The 23,043-nt window shown below is 49.3% G+C and overlaps 8 protein-coding genes and 1 non-coding gene across 9 annotated transcripts; 4 read left to right on the top strand and 5 right to left on the bottom strand.

Annotated features, from left to right (window-relative positions):
* Nucleotides 1–156: 156 nt before the first annotated feature.
* Nucleotides 157–741, bottom strand: TRV_00776 (uncharacterized protein; the record flags this gene model as incomplete). Its single annotated transcript, XM_003025071.1, has 2 exons — nucleotides 157–371; nucleotides 450–741. Coding segments are annotated over 2 exons (507 nt in total), but the record flags the coding sequence as incomplete, so codon positions are not given.
* Nucleotides 742–1,055: 314 nt separating this feature from the next.
* Nucleotides 1,056–1,126, top strand: TRV_00775. Its single transcript has one exon. It is a non-coding gene; the product is annotated as a tRNA-Gly (tRNA).
* A 516-nt stretch (nucleotides 1,127–1,642) lies between these two features.
* On the bottom strand, nucleotides 1,643–3,229 carry TRV_00774 (uncharacterized protein; the record flags this gene model as incomplete). Its single annotated transcript, XM_003025070.1, has 6 exons — nucleotides 1,643–2,023; nucleotides 2,052–2,170; nucleotides 2,243–2,388; nucleotides 2,484–2,738; nucleotides 2,855–3,099; nucleotides 3,185–3,229. The coding sequence occupies 6 exons, from the start codon at nucleotides 3,227–3,229 to the stop codon at nucleotides 1,643–1,645; spliced, it is 1,191 nt and encodes a 396-aa protein (XP_003025116.1).
* A 285-nt stretch (nucleotides 3,230–3,514) lies between these two features.
* On the top strand, nucleotides 3,515–4,539 carry TRV_00773 (thioesterase family protein; the record flags this gene model as incomplete). The annotated part of the gene is made up of 2 exons (XM_003025069.1): nucleotides 3,515–3,616; nucleotides 3,706–4,539. 2 exons carry the CDS (start codon nucleotides 3,515–3,517, stop codon nucleotides 4,537–4,539), a joined length of 936 nt encoding a protein of 311 aa, XP_003025115.1.
* Nucleotides 4,540–4,678: 139 nt separating this feature from the next.
* On the bottom strand, nucleotides 4,679–5,785 carry TRV_00772 (uncharacterized protein; the record flags this gene model as incomplete). Its single annotated transcript, XM_003025068.1, has 2 exons — nucleotides 4,679–5,601; nucleotides 5,671–5,785. 2 exons carry the CDS (start codon nucleotides 5,783–5,785, stop codon nucleotides 4,679–4,681), a joined length of 1,038 nt encoding a protein of 345 aa, XP_003025114.1.
* A 4,661-nt stretch (nucleotides 5,786–10,446) lies between these two features.
* TRV_00771 (alpha,alpha-trehalose phosphate synthase subunit, putative) lies at nucleotides 10,447–13,589 on the bottom strand (the record flags this gene model as incomplete). Its single annotated transcript, XM_003025067.1, has 3 exons — nucleotides 10,447–10,532; nucleotides 10,622–13,530; nucleotides 13,567–13,589. The coding sequence occupies 3 exons, from the start codon at nucleotides 13,587–13,589 to the stop codon at nucleotides 10,447–10,449; spliced, it is 3,018 nt and encodes a 1,005-aa protein (XP_003025113.1).
* A 1,271-nt stretch (nucleotides 13,590–14,860) lies between these two features.
* On the top strand, nucleotides 14,861–18,171 carry TRV_00770 (uncharacterized protein; the record flags this gene model as incomplete). The annotated part of the gene is made up of 3 exons (XM_003025066.1): nucleotides 14,861–16,034; nucleotides 16,141–16,577; nucleotides 16,657–18,171. The coding sequence occupies 3 exons, from the start codon at nucleotides 14,861–14,863 to the stop codon at nucleotides 18,169–18,171; spliced, it is 3,126 nt and encodes a 1,041-aa protein (XP_003025112.1).
* A 70-nt stretch (nucleotides 18,172–18,241) lies between these two features.
* TRV_00769 (uncharacterized protein) lies at nucleotides 18,242–19,375 on the top strand (the record flags this gene model as incomplete). Its single annotated transcript, XM_003025065.1, has 1 exon — nucleotides 18,242–19,375. The coding sequence occupies one exon, from the start codon at nucleotides 18,242–18,244 to the stop codon at nucleotides 19,373–19,375; it is 1,134 nt and encodes a 377-aa protein (XP_003025111.1).
* A 1,316-nt stretch (nucleotides 19,376–20,691) lies between these two features.
* Nucleotides 20,692–22,692, bottom strand: TRV_00768 (C2H2 zinc finger protein; the record flags this gene model as incomplete). Its single annotated transcript, XM_003025064.1, has 1 exon — nucleotides 20,692–22,692. One exon carries the CDS (start codon nucleotides 22,690–22,692, stop codon nucleotides 20,692–20,694), a length of 2,001 nt encoding a protein of 666 aa, XP_003025110.1.
* Nucleotides 22,693–23,043: the final 351 nt, after the last annotated feature.

Raw genomic sequence — 23,043 nt, 5'->3', positions numbered from 1 at the left:
ATCACCGGCAGCCCTGGCGGCATCTGAGATGGACATGTGCAGCTTCTGGGTCTCTTCTTCGTCAAGGTCCCAGGACTCGATCCAGCCGGGCAATTGGTTAGAAAGCTGAGTCTTTAGGGCCTCAAAGGCGAGTGCGGAAGAGGTGCTGCGGATAACGGCCATGATGGCAAGGAATACATGGTATCTGCTGGAGTCATCTGCGTCCAGGGTATTGAAAATGGTTGCCAGGATGGACAAGGCGATGGAAGGTCCATGCAGCGGTGAAGATGGCATTGGTTTGGCCAGGAATGCGCAGATCTTGGGCAAGAACATGTCTACCGAGCTTGATTGACGGACCAGGTAGACCAGCAGGTTGTATGCAGCGGTGATTTCTACCCCCAGTCAGCATTCTTGAATGTCCTCCTTTCAAGCAGGAAAGGAAACATTGAAAAGAAGTTAACCCATCATACCTTTCTCAGGAGCACCATTTAGCACCGGAGCGGCAAGCACCAATTTCTTCAGCACTTCGGTCCTCTCATTCTGAATCTCTTTTGTCTGTTCCTCTGTCAACTCCTCCTCACTCTGCTCCTTTTCCCTCAGTTTTTCGAGCAGCTGCGCAATCTCAGCATGCACAGACGTCACCTCAGCACTTGGGGTCGCCGAAGCAGCGGAGACATTCTTGCGAATCGTATCAATGTAGCGGGCGAGTTCGTCAGCGAGTTCATCGAACGAACCCTCGATCAGGAGGGTATTGGTCGCCATCCTTGGTATCTTTCGTGCTCTTTTTCCCTTTCGAAATTTCCCTTCTCCGTTCACGTTCCGTCTTGTCCGTTCCCTCGACTATCCAGATATGCGCAGTCTCAGTGTCCTTCGCCGGTGTCAACGTCGAGCGCGAGGGTGTTTTGTCCTGCTGGTCCGGCTGGTGGGATGTTTTTTTTAACGACTTTCGATGTTCGATAAACTTTCTACGCACTTTTTTTCTTGTGTGGAAGTCTTGGCAGGCTTTCATGTAACTAGGATGATGACTAAGAATCCCTACTTGTGCTGCCTTAGCTAAGCTCTCTTCCAACAAAATCGCATTGATGGTTTAGTGGTAAAATCCGTCGTTGCCATCGACGGGCCCCGGGTTCGATTCCCGGTCGATGCACTTTTCTTTTTTCTTTTCCCTTTTTTTTTTTTGGCTTTACTTTTGATATTTGTTTTTTGCACCCCCTTTTAGGCTTTGCAGTTTGGCTCTAACGGTGGAATATAATAACTGGGATAGACATCGGTATCATTCGCATTCACACGTAGGTACATCATCGTGGCAGAGTTGCCTGCTCGACGCTGGAGAACAAGAAAAAAACAGACAGGGAAAATAGCAAGAAAGCAGAGTGGAGAAGAGGAGTTCCGACTAGCAGCGACCCTGGAGGTTCGGCGCGAAATGAAGCTGTCGATCAGCAAGGGTGTGCCAACCATGCCAATAATCAGTCGAATCGCCGAAAGCTCCTGCAAGAACCGCATGCTGCCCAAAACTGCTCATCTCCGACATGCAAAACAGCCCATTACTCAGACCAGGGGGGTTCGTTGGTGGTGTAGTAAACATAAGAAACATGGGAATAATAAAAAGAAAGGGGAGGGGAATAATTAATCTGGTTTCAGGATATCTACCACCCATCGCTCTCTAGAGCAGGATACCAAAGACGCCCAAGACAACGGTAGCGAAGATGCCAAGGGAGTAGTCCTTAGCAGCCATGATGGCAGCAGCATTGGTGTGAGTGGGTGCAGGTCCAGTGGTGGTAGCAGATGGAGAACTGCCGGTAGAGGAGGCGGTGGGCTCGCTGCTGGCCGAGGTAGTAGAAGAGTCACCGGGAGGAGTAGCGTCCAGCTTGCCGCACTTCTCCTGGTTGTCCTTGCAGACCTGCTGGCCATCAGCGTCGTCGGGGTGAGCCTTGATGCACTGGCTGAAGGTGGCCTGGCAGATGAACCAAGGAAGAGAGTTCTTGTACTGGTCAATCTGGGGGACGGTGCCGTTCTGGCACTGGCAGGAGAACTCGAGAGTGCTCTGTACGTTTCGTCAGCAACTTGCATACGACTCTGGAATAGAAATAAAGAAACAGCAGAGAGTAGAGCTTTACCGGGTCGCATCTGTTGATCAAGTAGGAGCCGCAGACGTCATTACAGGTGTTGGCTTCGGCCTCGCACCAGTTGGCTATAGACAATATCAGTATACAGGTCAATTGAGCAGCCAGTCCGGCTGGGACGAGTGGTCAGAGCAACGCACCCTTCTCTTCGGGAGAAATAGCTCCGGCGTTGAAGTCTGGAGGAACAGTGTAGTTCGAGCCGAGCGCAGTCACAGTGGACGCGAGAACGGGGAGGACGACGAGAGAAGAGAACAACATCGTGGCTGCTGTTGTAAACTGTCCGTAGCTGTGGTGAAGGCTCCTGTCGAGAGAGAAAGAGAGAGAGAGAGAGTCAGCGTCGAGCCAGCAGCCAGCGCGTCTACTTGCTTGCCATCAACTTACCAGAGAAGATCGGTCGAGAAGAACAGACGAAGCCGTAGAGGAAGACGGAGAGTTGATGGAGAGAAGATGGAGGTGAAGCTGGTGAAGACGAAGAAAATAAACAAGCAAGCAAGCAGGGAGGAAGGAAAAAAAATGAAAAAAACAAGAAGCAAGAAGAGGATCGCAGACTGCCTAAACAGGAAAAGCGCCCGTGACTTTTGTCGCCCGCGAATTTTATACAGAGACCCGAGTCCCTTTTGCTTCTTCTGCTTGTCTCTACTTCTCCGCTATCTATCTACATACTACTTCCTTAGCTAGCTGCTTGACTAGCTAGCCGCCCGCCCAAGATGTAATCTCCTCCGCCGAAACCTGATACACTCAACATCAAACACGGACTATTTATTCCAATTAGCAGCAGGGCTAGCGCTCTGGCGGGGGGGAATAGTGTCTGCGAAACAGCCGTGGCCTCCCGCGCTGCAAAAGGGGGTTCACCAAATGTGCACAGGATGGGGTCTGGTTTTACAACGGACTGGCTCTGTGCCTCATTTGTTCCAGGGAGCACACGGCATGGCCAGTCGCTGTGCTCGATGGCTGGTTCATGGCTGCTTGCTCGAGCCAGATCAGACGGGAACAGCGGCTATTTCTGACGGTGAGCGAGACACAAGAGCTGTTTTGTTGGGTAGAACCTGATCCAGCTTGCTTTTTTTCATAGATCTACACACAGACAAGAGTGCTGGAGGAGCTCTATCGCCCTGGAAACGAAGCATAGAGCTGCTGTGTGCGCCAAGATGGGGCCGGTTGCCCGAAGATCAAGCTTGAATTAACCATGGCGGCTGACGGCCCTCCTCTGGCGGGAGAATGCGGGTTAGCGAGAGCGAAAAGCGACGATAAAGCGGAGGGCGTGTCCGAGTGGTCCTCTAGGACTATACAATGGGATATTAATCTGTCTATACTACGGAGTACGGGGGTGCGCTGTTCTGTCTCCTTTCACCCGGTGGTGACACTGAGCGAACTACCGAGCTTCCAGGGTGGATGTAGCCTGGAGTCTGGACATGACTATTGACAGGCCACCGTATACAGAGCATTGGAACAGCATCGCTGGTGAACTGGCTAATTTTACAGAGTATTGGGTGTATATATTCCAGCTAGCCGAGGTGAGAAGAGTAACTACCGGCTAGACATCGCGAGTCTTCAACATTTGTTTACTGCCAAGACGTCTGTCCCTGGCCTCGGTTCTAACTAGCTGCATCGCCCTTCCGGCTGCTCGGACGTCGACATTCAACTTCACCCACGACATATCCAACCACGGCTGCTCCGTCTAAGACAACCCAACAAGCTAGTTAGTCGACTAAAGACTCGGGAGACAGAGCCCAGCATGACTGCTCCAAAACCATACACCGTGCCAGACGCCACAAAGGCAGCCTTCCAAGCCAATAACTGGACGAGCACGCTCCTCAAAAACAACGCCTACCAGCCCATCGAAACCTACTGCCGCAAGCCAAAGCCTCAGACGGGAGAAGACGCCTTTATTGCAACCATAATAAACACACCAACTACAATTCCGCATCTCCTCACCCTCCAGCGGAAACCAGGCCAACTCGCCAAAGTCCCGTCCGGCGCTCCCTCGCTCCCTGCCCCACCAGACCAATGGCCAAAGATCCCTTCAAACCAGCCAGCAGATGTGGTCAACTTGCTCTATTTTGGCGAACGGGACCTTAACGGCCACCCGGGGGTCGTTCATGGCGGTATCATTTCTACACTACTCGACGAACTGATGGCCATCAGTGTAGCTGCACATATACCCGATTTCGACTTTGCCGATACTAGCAAATTCGGTCAGCTGTTTACCATGCAACTGGATGTACGGTTTAAGAGACCGGTGAGGACTGGTGCTCATGCTGTGCTGCGAACGTGGTGTATTGGCAACGAGGGCCGGAAGTGGTGGGTTAGAGCTCAGCTAGTACAGGAAGAAAATCCCATAAAACCCAATGGCGAGAAGGTTGAGTGGGTAAAGAAGAAGTATGTCTGTGCTGATGCAGTGGGGTTCTTCATCCTGGTGAAGGACTCGAAGCTTTGATATAGCTGTAACGGGTGTCTAGATCCACAGTAGGAAAAGGTATGTCTGCTACGTAGCCAGCGCTGTATATACATCTATGTCGTTTTGCGTCTAAATCACATCTATATATCTACAATTATTCAAAACGAACGTCATATCATCATATCTTGCTCTCACCGTTGGGCTTTCCGCTGCCCTTTCTCGCACTCAGGTTTCTCTCTGCTCCAATAACCAATGCAACATGATTGCTCAAAGCAACAACCTCACCTTTCTCGTCCATGATAATAACATCCAAATCCATCCTGCCGTTATGTAGCTTCTTCGTCTGAACCCGTGAATAAAGCCACTCTGCCCCTTCAGCAGGCAGTTTCTTCTTGACATCCAAATTTAACAGGATAGTCGGGTACCAGAACTTGCCCTTGGGAGATAGCTTGCCATTTTTACCAACAGCATACTTTTCCTTCTCCTTCTCCTCTTTCGACCTCTTATCCCACGGCTTATCATCAAACGATTCAAGCATCATAGGGAACATATCGGCTAGAAACCCTAGTGTTTCATCTGTCCATCTCTCCACCTTTCCATAAGGCGCAAATCGAGCCCATTGCTCAACGAACCCACGGGAAACCATGGCAGACGTAGAAGGTGCGTAAAATTCAACATGTCGACTGGCCTTCCGCATAGAACCAAAGGCCACTTTGAACCCATTCCATTCACCGCTCCGGCCGGTGCTGGCGAGCTGCTTGAGGTCCACCATGGGCGCAGGAGGAGTCAATGCGAAGGCTCTCTCTATGCTCGGCCCTTCTTCACTAGCTATATGTGATACGGTGATGTATCCGGCTACTTCTTCACGACGGTTCCCGTCCGGATCCTGCTGGCTGAGTGTGATATGTAGCGTTGACGTACGTGAGCCCAACTTCGTGTCGACGACGGTGAACAGGGCAGAACCGATATTTGTCCGGCGTATAAAGGCAAGGTATACTGTTATGGGATCTGGTGCGCCTTTGTGGTATGTTGGATGGGTGGTTTTCATATGCTTGCGGGCCACGGCGTAAAAGATGGAGGTCACATAACCGCCATGAGGAACTATTGCGTTCTAGTTAATACAAAAGTAATCCATGCGGCATAACCCAGGGCTCAGTGACAGATACATACCAGTGCCGATGCACCATTCCGTGCGGAGGTTCGCAGAGTACGTATGGGATGACAGGGGAGTTATCGCGATGGCTTCCGCGAAGCTCGCTGCGGGCTGCGCTTGTGTTGTCGCCATTTTTTGTCTAGCAATCGACGCCGAGTCTTCCTTTCAAAACGACAGCCTAATGAACATAAAAGGGAACTAGATATGAACTCGGCTCGTTATGAAGAAGAAATAAATTGAGACGAGAAACTTGACACTGCCGGAAGTTAGCTCGAGGGCTCGTAAAGCGACTTTTGGTTGCGCCGAGATGCCTCGGCTATTTCGTTGGTTCAATAACTACACTCAGTTGCACCATAGTTATTGTCACGCAGGAGCTGATGGTGTGGTGATTCATTAGAGAATCTTCGTATGGTATTTAACTACACGCAACGAAGCAATAAAAGTAGTGAAGCTTAATGTTGTTGATATATAATTAATAGCGGAAACTTTTACTACGTATGCATTTAGAGGATCAGGAGGAAATTCCCGCGGCCGGGAGATTTAAATCGTTTGAATATTCCTTGAGGTAAAATCAACTGACAGGCCCACAGTCCGATATTGAAGACGAGACTATGCACAAGCCATATAGAAAGTGCTCGGTGAAGATCATCGTATGTATCAAGTAGGAGTGTAATATAGTATATAGGGTAAAGTGTGTAACAAATTCCAACGCCTATTTTATGAACTGGGGAACAGCAAGGCCCAATGCATAGCGCCAACACTTGCCTGAATCCCAGTCCTGCCAGAAACTAGCTGGTCGCCGTAAGAAACCAGCTTATTCAAACTGCAGCTATATCGTGTTCTAGCAGGCTATTCCGAGCCGGTTTTATTCCTCAACAGCCTTGCCTTTTAGACTGAAATATAGGCAACCACGGCATGTAAAGGAAAATTTATATATTCACAAAGGGCTCGTTAAAACGTTGGATGGGGAGTGCAGTATGTGATCTTTCTATTAAATGAAAGATTTACTTGTAGAGTTACTCCCAGGAACGAAGGTCGATAACAGATGGTATATCACTATTCGCCTTTGCAGCAGTACGGCGAATGCGATAGGGGTTGATCGAAAATCGATAAACCAGTATAAGAGAGGAAGCCAATCCTATGACTTAGTCTAAGAGCCCCATGGCCCTCTCTATACTGATTTGCTAGGTCTACACCGTTCATTTGATGGTTGTAGTAATCGACCAAGGCAGTATCTCCGTCTCGTTCCAGTCTCGTTTCCAGGGGCGTTCCGAGTCATTGAAACATTGGCTGATGTCTCACGGAGTCATAGTCGTGGTTTGGTAACGAGCTTTTTTAAGCTGCCAGACGGCGGCGAGCTAAAACAACATTCGTATTTTCTTGCCAAAGGAGCTCGAGTACGTCACTTGAAGGCTGTGCGTATATATTGTTACGCTCCGAACCTGGCGTTCCGCTCAGCATCGAATGTCCGGCTGAGCCTTCCGAAGCATGCTGTGATATCGTAGGGCTCAGCAAAGTGTGGTGCCTGGCTTCTACTCGTGATCAATATTGACGATTCATAGTTTTCAGAGAAACGTCTCGAGATCTATCAGGCTGATATGGAAGTTTGGCGAGTTGAATTGTCGGCGGGTGGGTTGTAGGCTAGGCATAACCCCATGACAAGTCAGGGTTGCCCGTGTCAATGCCGTAGTACCAGCACCCTGCCGTCAGCTTCACTAACTATCAGACAGGCTCGCTGATTGTGACCCTTGCAGTAGCAGCAGTTGTATATAAGAGAGCTTAATCGCCCTCATCGTAGATCGGTAACCGTTCTTGCCTCCTCGTCAGCCTATCCGGCCGGTAGTTCTGGCGGTGGTTGCTACCGAAACCACCAAAGCGTCGAATCAAAGGTATTCCAGAACGCCATCTGCATCCAGGCCCGATTGAAAAAGTCGAGGGCTCAATAAGGTCGTAGGTTTCCTTATCAAGGCTTTCCGATTGGGTGTCCTCTGGAGAGGCACGAGTTCTGCTCAACTCTGTTAGGCCATAGAGCCATCAATCAGCATTCTGTCTAATTAATGTAACCGTCTTCGATGGGTCATCGGACGCAATGTGTGTTCAAGGGATGTGTACCATAAGATTTCGTTCAACTGCTACAAGAGGTCTTGACTCTGTGAGCTGTCGTCTTTTGTATCTGATGTTAGGCATTGCGAAATGGTGAATATGCGAGTAGGTTAACTCATGCAGTATTCTGTATGGTATTGTGAACCTCCCAAAAGGACATTCTGAGCTGTGATGTCTTTGTTTTGGTTTGTTGAGGGAGTAATTTCTCAACGAGGTCCACAGGTGGCATGATGTTCGAAATTTGATTATGTCAGCGGCCGTTAAATTAAGCTACTATGGTTCCTCGGGAAGCTCGCTTGGCATACGTCACTCCGTACTTTGAGGATATTCACGTACCTATTGAAGCAGTGATCATTCACTGGTAAGGAATATTTTATAATCAGCCGCGAGAATCAATTGTTGTTCTCTTTTACTTTCTTCTTCCTTCCCCCCCTCGACTATACGGAAAAATACTATATACAAATTTAGGGGTTATCAATATTGCTACATATTTACCCCTATTCGAAAACAGTCCCTAAACTCCTAAGAGGATACAGAGCTAACTAGTCTCTTAAGCTTGGCTTCTATTAATAAAGTATCCAGATGAAGATTAAGATACCAAACACTTCTACGAAGGTAATGTAACCTTCTTCTTCAGCTTATGTGGTGATGATAATGCTCAAATCTCTAGTCAGGAAATCAACTAGTTATAATTCCTTCCTCTCACTTTCGATATACAGGCAATGTCAATATCCATACATAAATACACTAATCACGGGTTAATCAGAAGATATCGACTATAGCATATCGCTTGAGAAGTTCCCTCTGACTGTATTGTACCGTGACCTAATGGACAGACGAGTGCCTGGCCTCGGTATCCAAACTCTTCCGTGACGAGGGTTTAATAGCAGCAAAGAGGAAGGTTACAGGGGCAGCTTGTGTTTTGACTAGATGGTTGATAATACTTAGCACTATCATAAAGGACATCCTACAGATGGCTGGATAACTATCAGAGGGATTAGGGCCCCAGGCTAACAGAATAATACGTGGCTGCACCGTCAACAATATTTTTATACCGGATTTGATTGCTGGTTGATTCTAGATTTTAGATTTCAGTCAACCAGGGAGTGACCCGGCAATCGCCACTTTTCACCAAGTTCATCGATTTCAGCAACATAAATGGCTGTTACTATTGCGGAGAATTAGCAGTAGTAACACTATGACCAGGCGTCATTCCGTTTTTACCTGTCTCGATTCCAAAGATGGGTAACTTAACAAAGCCAGACGATGCAGTTCCAGCACGCCTGTTGCGAGGCAGCGTACCGCCGTCGCCCCAAGTACCTAGCCCACAAAGGCTGTTTACTGCTATACGGAGTACGATTCTAGAGTCTCAAGAGCATAAGGATCTAATATTTGAGAACATCCCTCCTGAAACTGGAGCTTTGGTAATTGATTCTCTGGACGAAGACCCCGACGTTGAAAACTCATGTCCTCGGTATGCCTCTTCAGCGTTGTTTAGAATGATCATTTAATTAATTTGCGTGTTAGGCTCAGTTACAATTCTTTCACTCTAACAATTAATATCACAATTATGCCAACCTTTGTGTATGAAGCGCACACCTCGTGGCTCCATAGGGAAGTTACAGGAATGATTCGCTCTGGATTCTTAAACGAATCTGAAGAAGATTCTATTTCATTTTGCGGTAAACCGAGTATGTATAGCGCATCACCCATCTTTATACACTTTTAATTTTATATCTAAATTTCAGTGAACAGCCTTCAGAGGGTTTAAGCCTCCATACTCAGCGTCAAGAATAGAGGCAGACTTCGCCATACTCCCAGATGATCAAACGTTTCCGAGCATAGTATTTGAGTCTGGGTGGCAGGGGTCCGTACCTCAACTCCATCATGACAAGGACTTATGGCTGCAAGGTGGAAGGCCTCAAGTCCAGCTTGTTTTCTTAGCAAAGTGGTCGAAAGATGCAAACGGTGTTGTGACGGGTACTCTTGAAGCCCATGGGAAGAATGGAATCGGCTCACAGCTGTTGCAGAGTGAAGTAGTTATGATATCCCAGGACTTTCTAAAGGATACTTTTCTAAATTGGAATACTTAGGTTATCTTCCCAGCTCCAGCTAACTCAGCTACTCAAACTATCCCAGTAACTCGAAGACAAATCCTGGGGGACAGCTTATCGGAAGGAAGAAACGCGGACGACGTCCATCAATTATCCCTAGACCGTTTTCGCAAAGCGGCGGGAAAGCTGGTTAGGAGAGAAGGGCTCACACCCGCATCTGAATAAACCATATTCGGATAAACCCCCCTTAGTTATATACCTAGCCGAATTGGCCGGCTTCAGAACATACAAGGAGGGCACATCCCCTTCACGTTATTCCCCCCGGTGGACCCCCTATGTCATACAAAATTCATCAACTTACAGGAGAAATGCAAACACGACATGCTAGCCGCAACAGTCGTCTTCCCTGCGCTTCAGATGACCCGCTTTAGTACCTCTAGTCCATAAGTCTTTAATTGATTGAAACTCAACTTAGGCGGACCATCTATTAACTCATATTAACAAGCGGTTTTACCAAGTAGATTATACACATTATTACGGAGGAAAAGAGAGCGATGCGATCCGTAGAATACATATTCTGATATAACTAAGGATATAATAAAAGCAAACAATGGACAATGGATTGACGGGGTAAGTTCACTCTCCATTTGACGCCGGGATATAAGATAGCTTTTGAGCAAGTGACGCCGAATCCCTCCGCTGCGATATATCAACCAGTTTTCCTAGACATGACAATGCTCCTATGGACAGAAATCTCATGTTAGCTTTGCGAGGCAAGTGAAAAAGCGCAGGGTTGAATAAGTACACGTACCGGTAACGCCTTGATTTAAAGTGGCCATGGCTTCCGTGTTCTTGAATCCTAACGTAACTGTCATGACGTTCTTCACCTTCTTTTCTTCGCCAAGTTCATTTGCCCATCTGAATGCGGGTTCGTCATCTCTTCCATCGCCAATCACAAGGATAAAGTCCGGCACATCTTCATCATTGTCTTCTGTCTCACTCTTCCATTCAATAGCCATACCCTGTTTAACGCTACTTGCACTACCAGCGCTGGAGCTTCTGCGTGATTCTCTCCTCGTATATGTCGAAAACACCACATTAGCTGCAGTACCTTTGTTTGGTTCCACAGGCCCGGCAACAACACAGCCGTCCATCTGTATTGCTCTTAGACTATGGTTGCCGCAACTGTCGTTGACGTTATTTGCGCATTCAGACGCATGGCGTTCTGCGCTTTGCGAGTCCTCCGCTCGCTCATAGTGGAAGATCAGTGACGCGTGAGTTTCTTCAATCCAGCTTCCTTCTGTACGCTCTTGGAAGTAACGAAGCATAGGGGAAAGGGAAAGCTTCCAGTCATTCATCTTAGTCATGTCGATGAGCCGGATCCAGTTTGAGGTTACAAATGTGCCTGTAGTTGGAGGGGAAGGCGTTGGAGACAACATGGGGGGTGGCCGCACAAAGCATCCGTTCTCAGCTATTAGGCCAAGGCCAGGAACGCGGCTGAAGAGGCGCTCCATGTCTTCTGGCATACGTGAGGACATCACGTAGACTGTGTTCAAGGGATCTTCGAGAAGGTCCGTCAGGGTATCGATAGCTCGCTGAGGAGTTGTAAGGACAGTACTTGTCGGTTGTCCCCAGCTCACAAGGGTACCTTCATAGTCTAGGATGAGGAGGCGACGCGAAGATGTACGGTATGCATTGCAGAGATTAGGGATCGATAGCCTAGGGACGGCAACGGTTTCACGAGTGGAATGCTGGCGGTATGCGCGGTCCAGAGCCTCCGTGAAATTGTTTACCCACCGGGTTGTGACATGGTCCTTTGCAGTAGTATTGAGACGAGTCCATTGCGCTAGGCGAGTCTCGGGAGACATTTCAAGAGCTGTATTTATTGCATCTGCACATTCTTGATAGTTCCATGGATTAACAAGGAGGGGGTGGTAGTTGAATATTGATGCACTGCCAGTGAATTCACTGAGGATCAATGGGCCGTGTTTGGACGATGAGAGTAGGCCATCCTGACAGTGGATAAATTCATGACTGGTAAGATTCATTCCCTCACGTAGACTCGTGACCATGAAAACATCAGCAACAGAAATAAGAGCAAGATATTGATCAAAAAGCAGGTCTTGCTTGTGGAAAATAAGCGGTTGATGGGCAAGGTTGGAGTGAACGGAGTTGATTCGTGTCGCGATATCGGAAACAGAGGCTTCTAGTTCTGGTTGTTCCGTGGTAGTAGATGCTACCTGTATGAGAACAACTGAATCTCGCCAATGAGGGTATTTATTGAGGAAGAGTTCATATGCCAATAATTTCTGACGTACTCCCCTGACATTGTCAAGCTTATCCCTAGCAACAATAAGTCTTTTGCCCTTGAATTTTTCCTGGAGGATGTTTATCCAGGACTTGACTTCTCCGCACTGTCTGCGGATATCAAGTGAGACGGGGTCAATTCCAATGGGGAACGTGCCGACGTTGACAAATCTATCCTCCAGCTGTACACCGTCCTTTGTAGCCTCGACATTGAGCAACCGACTACAAGTCTGCAAGAAATGGTGACAGTATTCCTGAGTCTGGAAACCAATTAGGTTTGCACCGAGCATCCCCTTGAGCAACTCCACACGGACGGAGAGGCATCTGAACACTTCTGAGGAGGGGAATGCAACATGAAGAAAAATGCCTATCTGTGCATCGGGTATTTCCTTCCTCACCATGGCAGGTACCAAGAGGAGATGGTAATCATGCACCCAGATCACATCTCCTCGTTTCCAGTTTTTGATAAGCTCCTTTGCAAAGTTATAGTTAACACGGCGGTAGAATATCCATGAATGGTCTTCGTAAGCTTTGCTCTTGGGGTTATCTGGTATTTGGTAGTGGAACACTGGCCAAAGGATCATCTTGCAAAAATGTAGGTAGTGGCTGTCAAAGTCGTTATCCGAGACAAAGATGGTCAACGCTTCGTAGTCGGCGGCCAGCTTTTCAGCTATAGCCTCCTTTTGCTTGTCATGCAATGCATCCGTGGGCATCCCCAGTGTACCAACCCATAGCTTATCCTTCATATATGGCCAATCAACAGCTGAGCGTATTGCGTTTAACAAACCACCGTTTCCTTGCTCTGAAGGCTGAACCGTCCATTCTGCGCTCTCAAATACACTCTCCTGATTTGGTTGGGACCCGGGCTCTATAGACGGGCGTACCGGTGAAGGAGGCAGAACCGTAGGTTCAGTCCTTGACAGCTCTGAAGCAGATTCCTGGCCGAGTGCATGGTTGAGAATGGAGGATGACGGAGGCGCAAGAGCCTGGGCTTTGGGCTGATTAAAGGCCCCCGGAGAGCCCCAGCGAGGTGAGTGTGGGTCGCTAGGTGCCAGAAGCCGTGGTTGCTGAGAGGTAACCTCTATACCGGAGCTGGAGTAGTCCGGGCACGAGAACATACGTCCTTGATCCCTTAGGCTTGACGGTCGACGGCCTGCTACGGCCGATCCGGACGCATGGTTAGACGCAGCAGCAGATGTTGTCGCTGTCGTTGCCGTTGATGTTGATGCTGACGTCGACGCTGACGCCGATGTAGGAGTGGCCGTCTGGCTGCCTGGCAAGCGTCCAAAGAGAGTAGCCCTCTGGCCAGAGCTCTTGCGGCGGTGGTGATGGGAGGCCTTGCGCTGGTGGCCTTCCGGCAGCGCAAAGTCGATCGTGTGCGGCAGAAAGCTGGCTCGGTCAGCGAAGAGTGCTCTAAACAAAACACATAAACCACGGGTTTAAACGTACAGAGAAACGATAAATATCGTCATTGTCGCAGCTGGTATGGCTCTATCAGCGCATATACGAGTGTCTCCTGGCCGCACGCTGACCCCTCCATATAACCAGCCACTGAGCGCACGAGAGGGGCAGCCGGCGCAGCGAGCGGTAGCACCACCAAGACGACGACGAGCAGCAGTCGAAGTAGAACGAGGGCGCCTTCAGGTCACAGCAGTGTCAATTCGCCGGACAGCAGCAGGACCAGGCATCGAGCTCGCTGGTGAACGAAGAAGCGAAGAATGAGCGCTGCGGCCGAGTCGGGTTGGCGATGATGGAGGTTGGGGAAGTCGATGCCGGCCGTCGAGTAACGTGAAAGTCACCAAGTTTCCCGGATATCCCAGATCAAACCATGAGCTAGCTGCGAGTCCAGCCAGGGCTATTAATCAATCAGGCAGTGCAAGTGAGTTTGCAGGCGAACCACGGGTTGCGCACATGGACGTAACTTTGCGCTGCGTCTCCCTTTTGTTGCCCTGCGGGTTGCTGAAACTGTTGGATTCTAGCCAAACCCTGAAACCAGTGCTACCTACGTCATACCCCCGGATACCTGGGGAAGCAGGTTGGCAGGGCAGAAATCAATGGTTAATGCTGCTGGTTATGCTGCTGGTTGCCGGTGTTGGTGTTGGTGTTGGTTGCGTTGATGCTGGCGTTGACGTTACAGCTGGTGAATAACTACGGATGGACGGCCTCGATACCCCTTTTCTATGGTAACATTTGGTCGGCTAAGTAGTTACCAATCGAGCCAGCCGATAGAATAACTAGTTACAGCGACTTCTGGCTGTGTCTCCAGGGTTCTGTCTGGCAGATACTCGGGTTTGATATTGCTTTTGATTCTACATCTGGGGGTTCTGCTTGAGCGTGGGCAGCATGAGTTGAGAACGTAGACTCATCGAATCAGGCTCGACGGTCACTTTTTACCAGGAATATCATCCTTCTAGTGGTTCCTCGCGCTTCTTTTCTCTATCATTTATTCTTCTTTTGCCTTGATGTATCGATTGGATTCAGGGATTTATGACTGATTTATGAACGATTTTATGTATTTTTGGATAAAAAATGCCAAGGAGAGCACCTAGGTACAAATGACATCACGTGAGTATTACTCAGTTATTAGTAATAACTTTAATAAATTATATAATGTGTCATGTGATATAAAACCTTAAAAAAGAAATGCCAAAAAGAACGTCAAGCGAAGAACGAAAACGGAGCTTCATACAAAGCAAGCTGAGGACGCAGAGAAACTGAGGATAGAAATAGCCAGAAGACGGTGATGTCACTTAATCTGACGGCTGCGCATTCATCTCGCATAAAGAAGCCGACTTCAGCATCGCGGCAGAAAACCCCCTTTGCCTCATTTCGCCGTGCCAAGGCAGCTTCTACGCCGACTGCGCTTCATAGCAAAGGCAAGCAGCTCGAAGCCAACCTTCACCAGACGGAGGAAAGAAGTAGAAGCGCCTCGAGACATAGTACCAGTAGCAGTACTACCGGTGGAGATGTCCTCTTCGATGAGGCGTTGCCGGACCTGGGTCCTTCGAGGGCCATTACGGAGTCCATTGCCATCAGCAGTGTGACTCAGGCCATCCAGCATATCCAGAGCACCATGTTCAGTGCCATACCGGAAAGGAGATCAGGCATGAATAGTACGCGGATAGCACAGATCATGGCATTCAGAAAGTCACTGCCTCCGATCGTGTCTGTGGCACATGTACATGTTCTGCTTGACGATCCTACAAAGGTCGAGCGAGAGATTGTACAGCTAGTTGACTCAGCTGTTGTACGCAGGCTGCTTGTAACTGGACGTGGAGATGGGACATACGGACTCGGCGACTGCCTTGTTCTGCTCGACGACTGGGAGAAGCTGGTTAGAAATAGCACGTCGCTGGACGATGTGTTGAAAGGTGAGATCTTACCTTCTTTTTTGTCTGATATATATTCTTGTATCATGTCTAACAGCTGCATAGACCGCTTCATTGAGGCTCTACGGAAGGAAACCAAATCCCCTGCTGTCCCTGCTGGTTTCTTTTCTGCCGAGGAAACTGCTGCACTGGTTCGTTCAGGTTTCCTGGTGACGGCCTCGTCTCACTCCAAGAGCGGTTACATAAATGTAGGTCGCTCGACGACTTCACCCTCCGCAAATCGTGCTGTCCACTCATCAAGTGAAAGAGGGTCAACAATGATTCTCTCCTTACCTAATATGGGGCCTTACCTCAGGCTTCTCGGATCTGCACGTACCCAGATCCTAGACACACTGAGGAAATCTCGATACAGCGAAGCACCTCTCTACCTGATTCGTGACCGGTGGGACGGCTCTATTGAGCTAAGCTCTAGGGTTAGCATAGCAAAGCACATTCGCGGAGAGTTTGCGGGTGTCTTACCTGGCCGAACAAACAAGTGGAAACAGCTCCATGGCTTGAACTTCCAATGGGCGCTCGAAGAAGCCCTGGGTGCGGGACTGATCGAGATCTTTAATACAGGAAGCGTTGGGCCGGGAGTACGGAGCGTATAACAATCGCCCGTCTCTCTTATATGCCATCCTTTTCTTTCCTGCAGCAGTACTGGACAAGTATTCTCATGCAGCTCCAATTTCAACAGTGATACCCCAATTTATATACAGTAACGAATATGCAACGCCTGTACGATTAACCTGTGGCCACGATAGCGCCTTCTTGAATATATATAAGTCATCGACTATACGTCATTCTAGGGAGGCTCTTTCCCTTCTTCCATTGTGTTTACCTGATGTTTTGCGTTCCGGTGGCTCTTTCTGGCTAGGTTTGTTATTATTTCCCAGCCAGCAAAGAAATAGAAGAAAAAAAAAAACATTCGGTTTCAATGTTTTTCTTCCTTTTCTCCTTTTCTCCCTCCTCGGTCCACGCTCGTTGATCAATATTGGTGTCTATATATATATATATTGTTATAGATATTTTACTGACCAACCAGACTCTCGTTTGATTGCCCCTGTCCTTCGTTTCATTACACCATTTGCAGTTTGTCGTGCACCCAATTTCTACTTGTTTTCAAGTTCTCTTCACCCTCTCTATACAAACAATGTCTAAGACAGTACAGTATGGAACTTTCCCACCTCCGCCGCCAGATTCTGATGAACAAGGGGATTCAAATATACCAGAGCAAGGTGATGTTGCTAATACATCGCAACCGACCAATTCTTCTGCTGCACAACCACAGCCTCGTGGGGATGGTGAGGCAACGGAGCATGCGTCAGGGCCACAGGCTGGCATATCAAACTCATCCCAGGCAGGGCCTTCTACGGCAGCAACAGAGCCCTCCGCAGAAGTAGTTGCTCAAGTTGATGTCACAAGTCCAGTCCCGGTAGAGTCTTCCACGGAAGCAATGGGACGTCCATCAGAGCCTATTGATCCGATTGGCACAAGTTCAACCCAGGCAGAGACCTCTCCAGCAGCACCAGATCGCCCAATAAAGCCCGTTGCCGAAGCCGGTGTTACAAATTTAGCACCAGTAGAGCCCCCTACAGAATCAATAGAGCGTCCATCAGAGCGCCTTGTTCTGACGGGCATAACGAACCCAACTCAGCCTGAGACTTCTATCGTGGCGACGGAGCACCACCTGGAGCCCATTCGTCAAGTTGAAAACACAAACCCCGCCCCGGCGGAATCTCCCAGAGCGACAGAGAGCCTGTCAGAGCCCGTTGCTCATATTAGCACATCAAACCCAGCCCAGACAGAGATTTCCGCAGGCCCACATCAGCCCACCGAAACAAGAGCGACCCAAACGGAACACTCTGTAGCGGGAGGTCGCAGTCAAACGGTGTCTGCACCTAGTTTTCTGGCATCTGGAGGCATCGAGGCACCGACTGACCGTTCGTCAAGACAGTCCGAACCAGAGGAGCGCCGGGGAAGGGCACGTTATCGAGGTGAACAACCACAACGTTTTCATACCCCAGCAGCCGGTCCTGGACTTGCCATAACCGGAACCCATGGCGAATTCGCTCGACTTGACCCCGGAGATGAACCTCGACCCCACCAGGGTGTTTTACCGGATTATGCGCACCCTAGACCAATTACCGCCGCTCAGCTTCCACCTTGTGCTGCATTCAGGACATCATACAATGTAACAGCCCCCGAGTTTGATGCATTTTTGCAAAAGGCCTTAGACGATGCGTTCCGAGCACTTTGCCAAAGGGGTCCATCTACAAGGCGCGGCGAGAGATATCCCAGACCACGACGCTCTCCTGGCTGTAAGGCCAAATGCTACTTCGCCCACCATCATGTTGTCAGGGACCTTGACCCAGGTTGGTTGGACGAACTACGAGATCACCGGGATGAGATTCCGCGCGACGCTGAAGAGGACTGGTTTGGCAGGAAATCTGAGCATAAGGACAGGGCGAGTCGCGGCAATGCTACCTTTGAAGATATGAGACAGTACTGGAAGAACAGACATACTACACATCTTCCGGAATATGTGCCTGGAATTAAAGTGACCAATATACACACGTACGATTGCGAGGACGTGCAACTCGTCAACTGGAGGGACGTCACTGCAGAAAGTGAGTACAAGCCAAAAAGAAACACCTCCCATCCTCTTCTAGCAAGGCTGTGCTGATTAAAGCCAAGTTTGTTGGATCGAACGCCACTCGGGCCTTTGTTCTTCTTCAAAGCGTATCTTCCCCGTAATGGTTCTCACTGCTGCTAGAGCTTTTAACCCGGAACACCTTACGCGGTCGGAGACTCAGCTGCCATCTTATGTAGAGACTGCTGACCCCCGTCGGCCAAGGCAAACCTATGCAGATGTTCCACCAGAGGGAAGTCCTGGCCACCCTGCAAATGGTAATAACGCTCCAACTGAGCCCAGGGGCTCTGGAATTGCTCAACCAGTGTCTGCTGAGACTGGAAGTACAAGTTTCCGGACTGCAGCAGCGGAAGCTGGCAGTTCAAGAAATTTTTGGCCTACACCGAGCGCCGGAAGTTCGATGAGTCTCCCAAATATACCTGGTACAGCTGGAAGAGTTGAAAGCTCGGTGGACATTACTTATCCTCTCCGATCTGCCTCGGCCGATGCTCGTGGCCCAAGGGACGTTCAACTTGCATCTACAGAAGCTGGAGGTTCTAGAGGATTCGGGAACACACCCACAACAGCTGGAAACTTGAGAGTTGTTAACTCTCTCCAGACTACTCCGGTCGAAGCTGGGAGCTCAAGGGACACTCAATCTAGCCCGGCAGAAGCCGGAGATTCGAGCAGATTCCAAAGTAATTCCGCTACAGCTGGAAGCTCGAGAGACGTCAATACTCTCCAGACTACCCCAGCCGAAGCCGGAAGCTCAAGGGACATTCAACCTGCGCCTAACGAAACTGGAAATCCAGAAAATACCGACCAGTCTGCCCAACAGAGGAGACCAGAGGAGGGATCAAATCCTCAAACCGAGCCTGATCCACAGCACCCATCTAGGGGTGTCCCAACTGGATGGTTGGACTCTCTCTTTGTTGTGCATCTTCCTCTCGTGCATACATGCTTTGGCAACCAGCGGAGAATGCATCGCGTTAGGCGGACTATTTACCCCTCGTATGTCTCGGTTGGAATGGTGAGACAGCTACCTAGACTCCAGACACAGAGGCATGACAGATTTGAATGGCTGTTTACGGTTTCAGCAAGGCCACAAAGTAGATTTCTATTCCCACGCTGGTTGAAGAACCTGTACATCGGTATGCCACATCTCATCAAGGATGAGCCCGGGGAGTTTATGAGGATGCTCACCTGGCGTCGCTTCAACCCGGGAATCCCACGGAAAAGATCTTTGATCAGATGGTAGTTGGTTGCTCGAGTGATGCTGTGCGAAGACCGAGGCAATATGATGTGGCAATGAACGGGCTTATTCACGATTTTTATAGGATGCGGAGGGTGGTTTATACAGTACAAAAAAGGATGTTTTGTAGTGTTCTAGAGCCCAAGGTTGAGGGTAGCCGCTCGTTTTTTCCCTGTACTCTGGTATAATACTCACACTCATTCAATTTCTAATAAAGGCTATTTCACTACCGATATTTTGATTTATTCGCTTCAAGGTGGTATGACTGTCATATATGTTCTGTAAAAAGAGAGAGCTCAATGACTTGAAGGGCCTTATCATCCAGCCATAGCTTCTGACATTGATAAAAATCTTTCCCAGCTATCACACGAGCTAGGCATATATGCTAATAATAAGCTAGCGGTCATGTCAATCAGTCCAAATAAACCCGACCAAGCAAACTAAATACCCATCCAATCAATAGAAACAAGAAATTAACCAAAGAGGTGATCGTAACAAATCACACGAGAGGAACAGAGGGAAGCCAAGGTAGAGAGGAGAGTAGTAGAGTGGAATAATCATTTCAGTCATTCATTTAAATTAACTAGAACTGGACCGCGTTGGCGAATGTATGGTATAGAATAGAAGGGTATAAAAGGATATAGAAGCTGTGCTAAACGGCGACTAGAACAGCAGCAGTGGAGAGAAATAGGGGGTAACGAAGTGAAAAAATGGATAAAGTACGTATGAATAGTAATATGAGCTGAACGAAGCGAAAAGGCAAGGGAGAGAATATAAAAGGCGCAAGTGAATAAAAACTGGAAAGGCAGGCTGGCAGCCAAAACATCATATACATTTTTTTTTGTTCTTGGGAATCAAGGAATAGATGACATGGATTGTTTTTATATCTATTCACAGATAGGGCAGGACGACTTCATTAGATTGTAGAGTGTAGATGTGGGTATATTTCAGGGTATATGAGGGAGGTAGGGACCCGGTTATATCTCGGTTGCCTCCAATGAAAGTCCTATTATGAATGAGCGGCACGAAGAGAGGGGAGGAAGTAAAAAGAGTGTGTTAGCTTTGGGAGTTTTATATGACTGCCATCAAAATCATCTTTTTATCCAACTGCGTGATGAACCAAATGCAATTTAATAGCATATTCCGAACATGCTGGGAGAATGAATGCTGATTCCCGACCATCCCGTGCAATAACCCGTGCGTGAGTGGATATTAAATAAGGGTATAAAAATTCGTTAGAAAAAAGTCCAGAACGATAATGCGCAAATTCAGAACCGGAGCCAAATTTAGGCGCCTTCCTATACAAAGTAGGTATATATCAATTAGGGTCCACCGGGATTCGGAGTTTTCGCTGTCTTTTCTCCACTAGTAGCGCCACTGGCCGTCGTCTGTGCGATTGCAGCGGTAGTGGTTGGGACAGCGGCGGTGGACACAGGAGTGGGGAGAATATTAGGGTTAGGAGGTAGTGTTTCGGCTTTCCCACTGCTTCCGGTGTTTTTATCCTGGGGTTTCTCGCTGCTGCTTGTGATATTGCTCAACTGGCCACGTAGCCTGACGACCTCGCTTTCGAGTCCGTTGACTCTATCTTCGAGCGCTCGCATATACCCCCATATCCTATCCGTCGAGGGTAGATTTGGATTAGGACTAGGGATCGATAGCTGCCGTGTGGGTTGATCGCCTGACCCAAGTTGATGCGGCGAATGAGTGAAATATGACGCCCCTGATATGTTAGCTAGCGAACCATTAGGGTTAAATCCTTCACTAGACGGCGCACTTGTGTAGCTGCTATTCCCACTACCGGTACCCGAGCTTGGGGCGGTATTGCTGTCGATGCTAGATGATGGGGCGGGAGGGTGGTGTGGGTGTTGAAGAGGCGGGTGAGAGCCAGCACGACCGGGGTGATGAGGGCCCTGCTGCTGTTGGGAATGAAGGGGGAAGCGGGAGTCGGAAGGGTTAAGGCCTAGAGGAGGTGGAAGGTGTGGAGTGCCTGCTTGAGAACCTGGATGGCTTAGACTATCTCCAGGTGATGAAACGGAAGAAAAGGGTATACCTAATCCTGTTGAGCCATTGCGCATCTGAGATTGGTATTGGGGCATGTTGGATGGGTGCGTCTGGCGGAAAGAGTTTTCGGGGCCGTGGCCTAGTTGCCGTGAGGCAGCGCCGCTTGGAGAGAGAGGTTTTGGGGATTCGGTCATGCCTGATTGTGCAAACATGGACGGGGAAGACGGGCCAGGCGGGAACGAAAGGTGTGAAGGGGACTGGGAGATGGAAGAGGCTGTTGAGTTCGATCGTTGATGGTTGCTGGCTGGGGGGAAAAGGCCGCCGCTGCTGGTACTGAGATTCTGTTGTGATCGTGGAGCCGCGAGAGGTGGATAGGTGCTTGACTGATGGGATTGTTGAAAGGATATGTGACGAGCAGAGCCGGGCTGGGACTGGTCCGAACCACCGTCTTTCTTGATAGAAGGGAGATTCAGGCGCATTTCCTCCTCCTCGTCCATCCGGTCTGGTTCTGTGTACATGAGGCCCTCCATTGCGTCCTCTCCTACTGGACCAGTCCCGGCATTGCCGTCTCCAAATTCATCCTCACCAGCGAAACTGCCCATGCTAGACCGTCTACCAGCACAGCCGCCAGGCCCTTTATTATGTCGGGCCAAGGCATCTCCACGAGCGAATCGACGACCGCATTTGAGGCATATGTGAGGTCTCTCGCCGGTATGTAGTTTTGTATGTCGTTTTAGATCGTGTAGCCGCCTGAACCGAGACTGACATGTTTGGCAAACATATGGCTTTTCTTGGCTGTGAGTTAGAAGGTGGCTTTTTAAATTGTGGTGTCGAGTGAATTCGGTAGCGCAGTATGGACATCGATGCTTCTTCGAAGACGGAGAGCGTGCGCCGGATTTGTTTAGTCCTGAGTGAGGGAGACTCATTCCGCGCCGGGGGTCGTTCACGCTGCCAGCAGTGGGCATGGGAACCGGATATGAGAAAGACTTGTTACCACCTTCTTCGATCTCATCTCTCTCTTGAGATTTATCCTCTAGAGGATTTGGTTCCTCTATTGGCCCGGGGCTCGCAACCGTGGAGCTGTTCATGAGAGTAGGCGGATTCTCTCCATTGCCAAAGCTATCCGGGGCGCTGGACGGACTCCTCCGGGACTGTGATTCCTGTAATATAGGAGCCGGTTTCGACGACCGCCTGGTGCGAACTGGAGTAGATTCACGGGTTCCGTCCACAACCGTTATTTCCGGAGTCCTTCTGGCGGACTGGGGATTGCTGCTCTGGCGCTGATTCTGCTCCTCCTCTGCGTGTTGACTGGGAGACGTCATTGTGGGCGGGGATGGCCGTTTGTTCCTTTCAGCTAAGGGTGTGGAGGTGACGTTGAGTCCCGCGTTCGCGATGGATGACAGGTTGCGCTCGTCTTTGAGCTCGTCGGGTTTCAAAAACAGCGATGTCGAACTTGGAGTCGGAGTCGCAGAGCTCGAGGCACGACCATTCACAGACCTCGATGCCGGGCTTGGGGGGCAGGCCGGTTCAGGAGCCTGTGTGAGGGATTCAGCCATGCGAAGACTGCTGGTGCGCGGCCAGCTTGGGTGTTTGTTGTTGGTCACACCACCCCAACTGCTGAAGAGTTATGGATGGAGAGGCCCAGATATTCCAACTGTTACGGTTGTTAGCCG

The sequence above is a fragment of the Trichophyton verrucosum genome (genome assembly GCF_000151505.1).
Source record: "Trichophyton verrucosum HKI 0517 chromosome Unknown contig00080_128.r1.exp, whole genome shotgun sequence".
NCBI classification, from domain to species: Eukaryota; Fungi; Ascomycota; class Eurotiomycetes; order Onygenales; family Arthrodermataceae; genus Trichophyton; species Trichophyton verrucosum.
The sequence above is the reverse complement of the archived record's forward strand: the minus strand, read 5'-3'. Positions and strand labels throughout refer to the sequence as shown.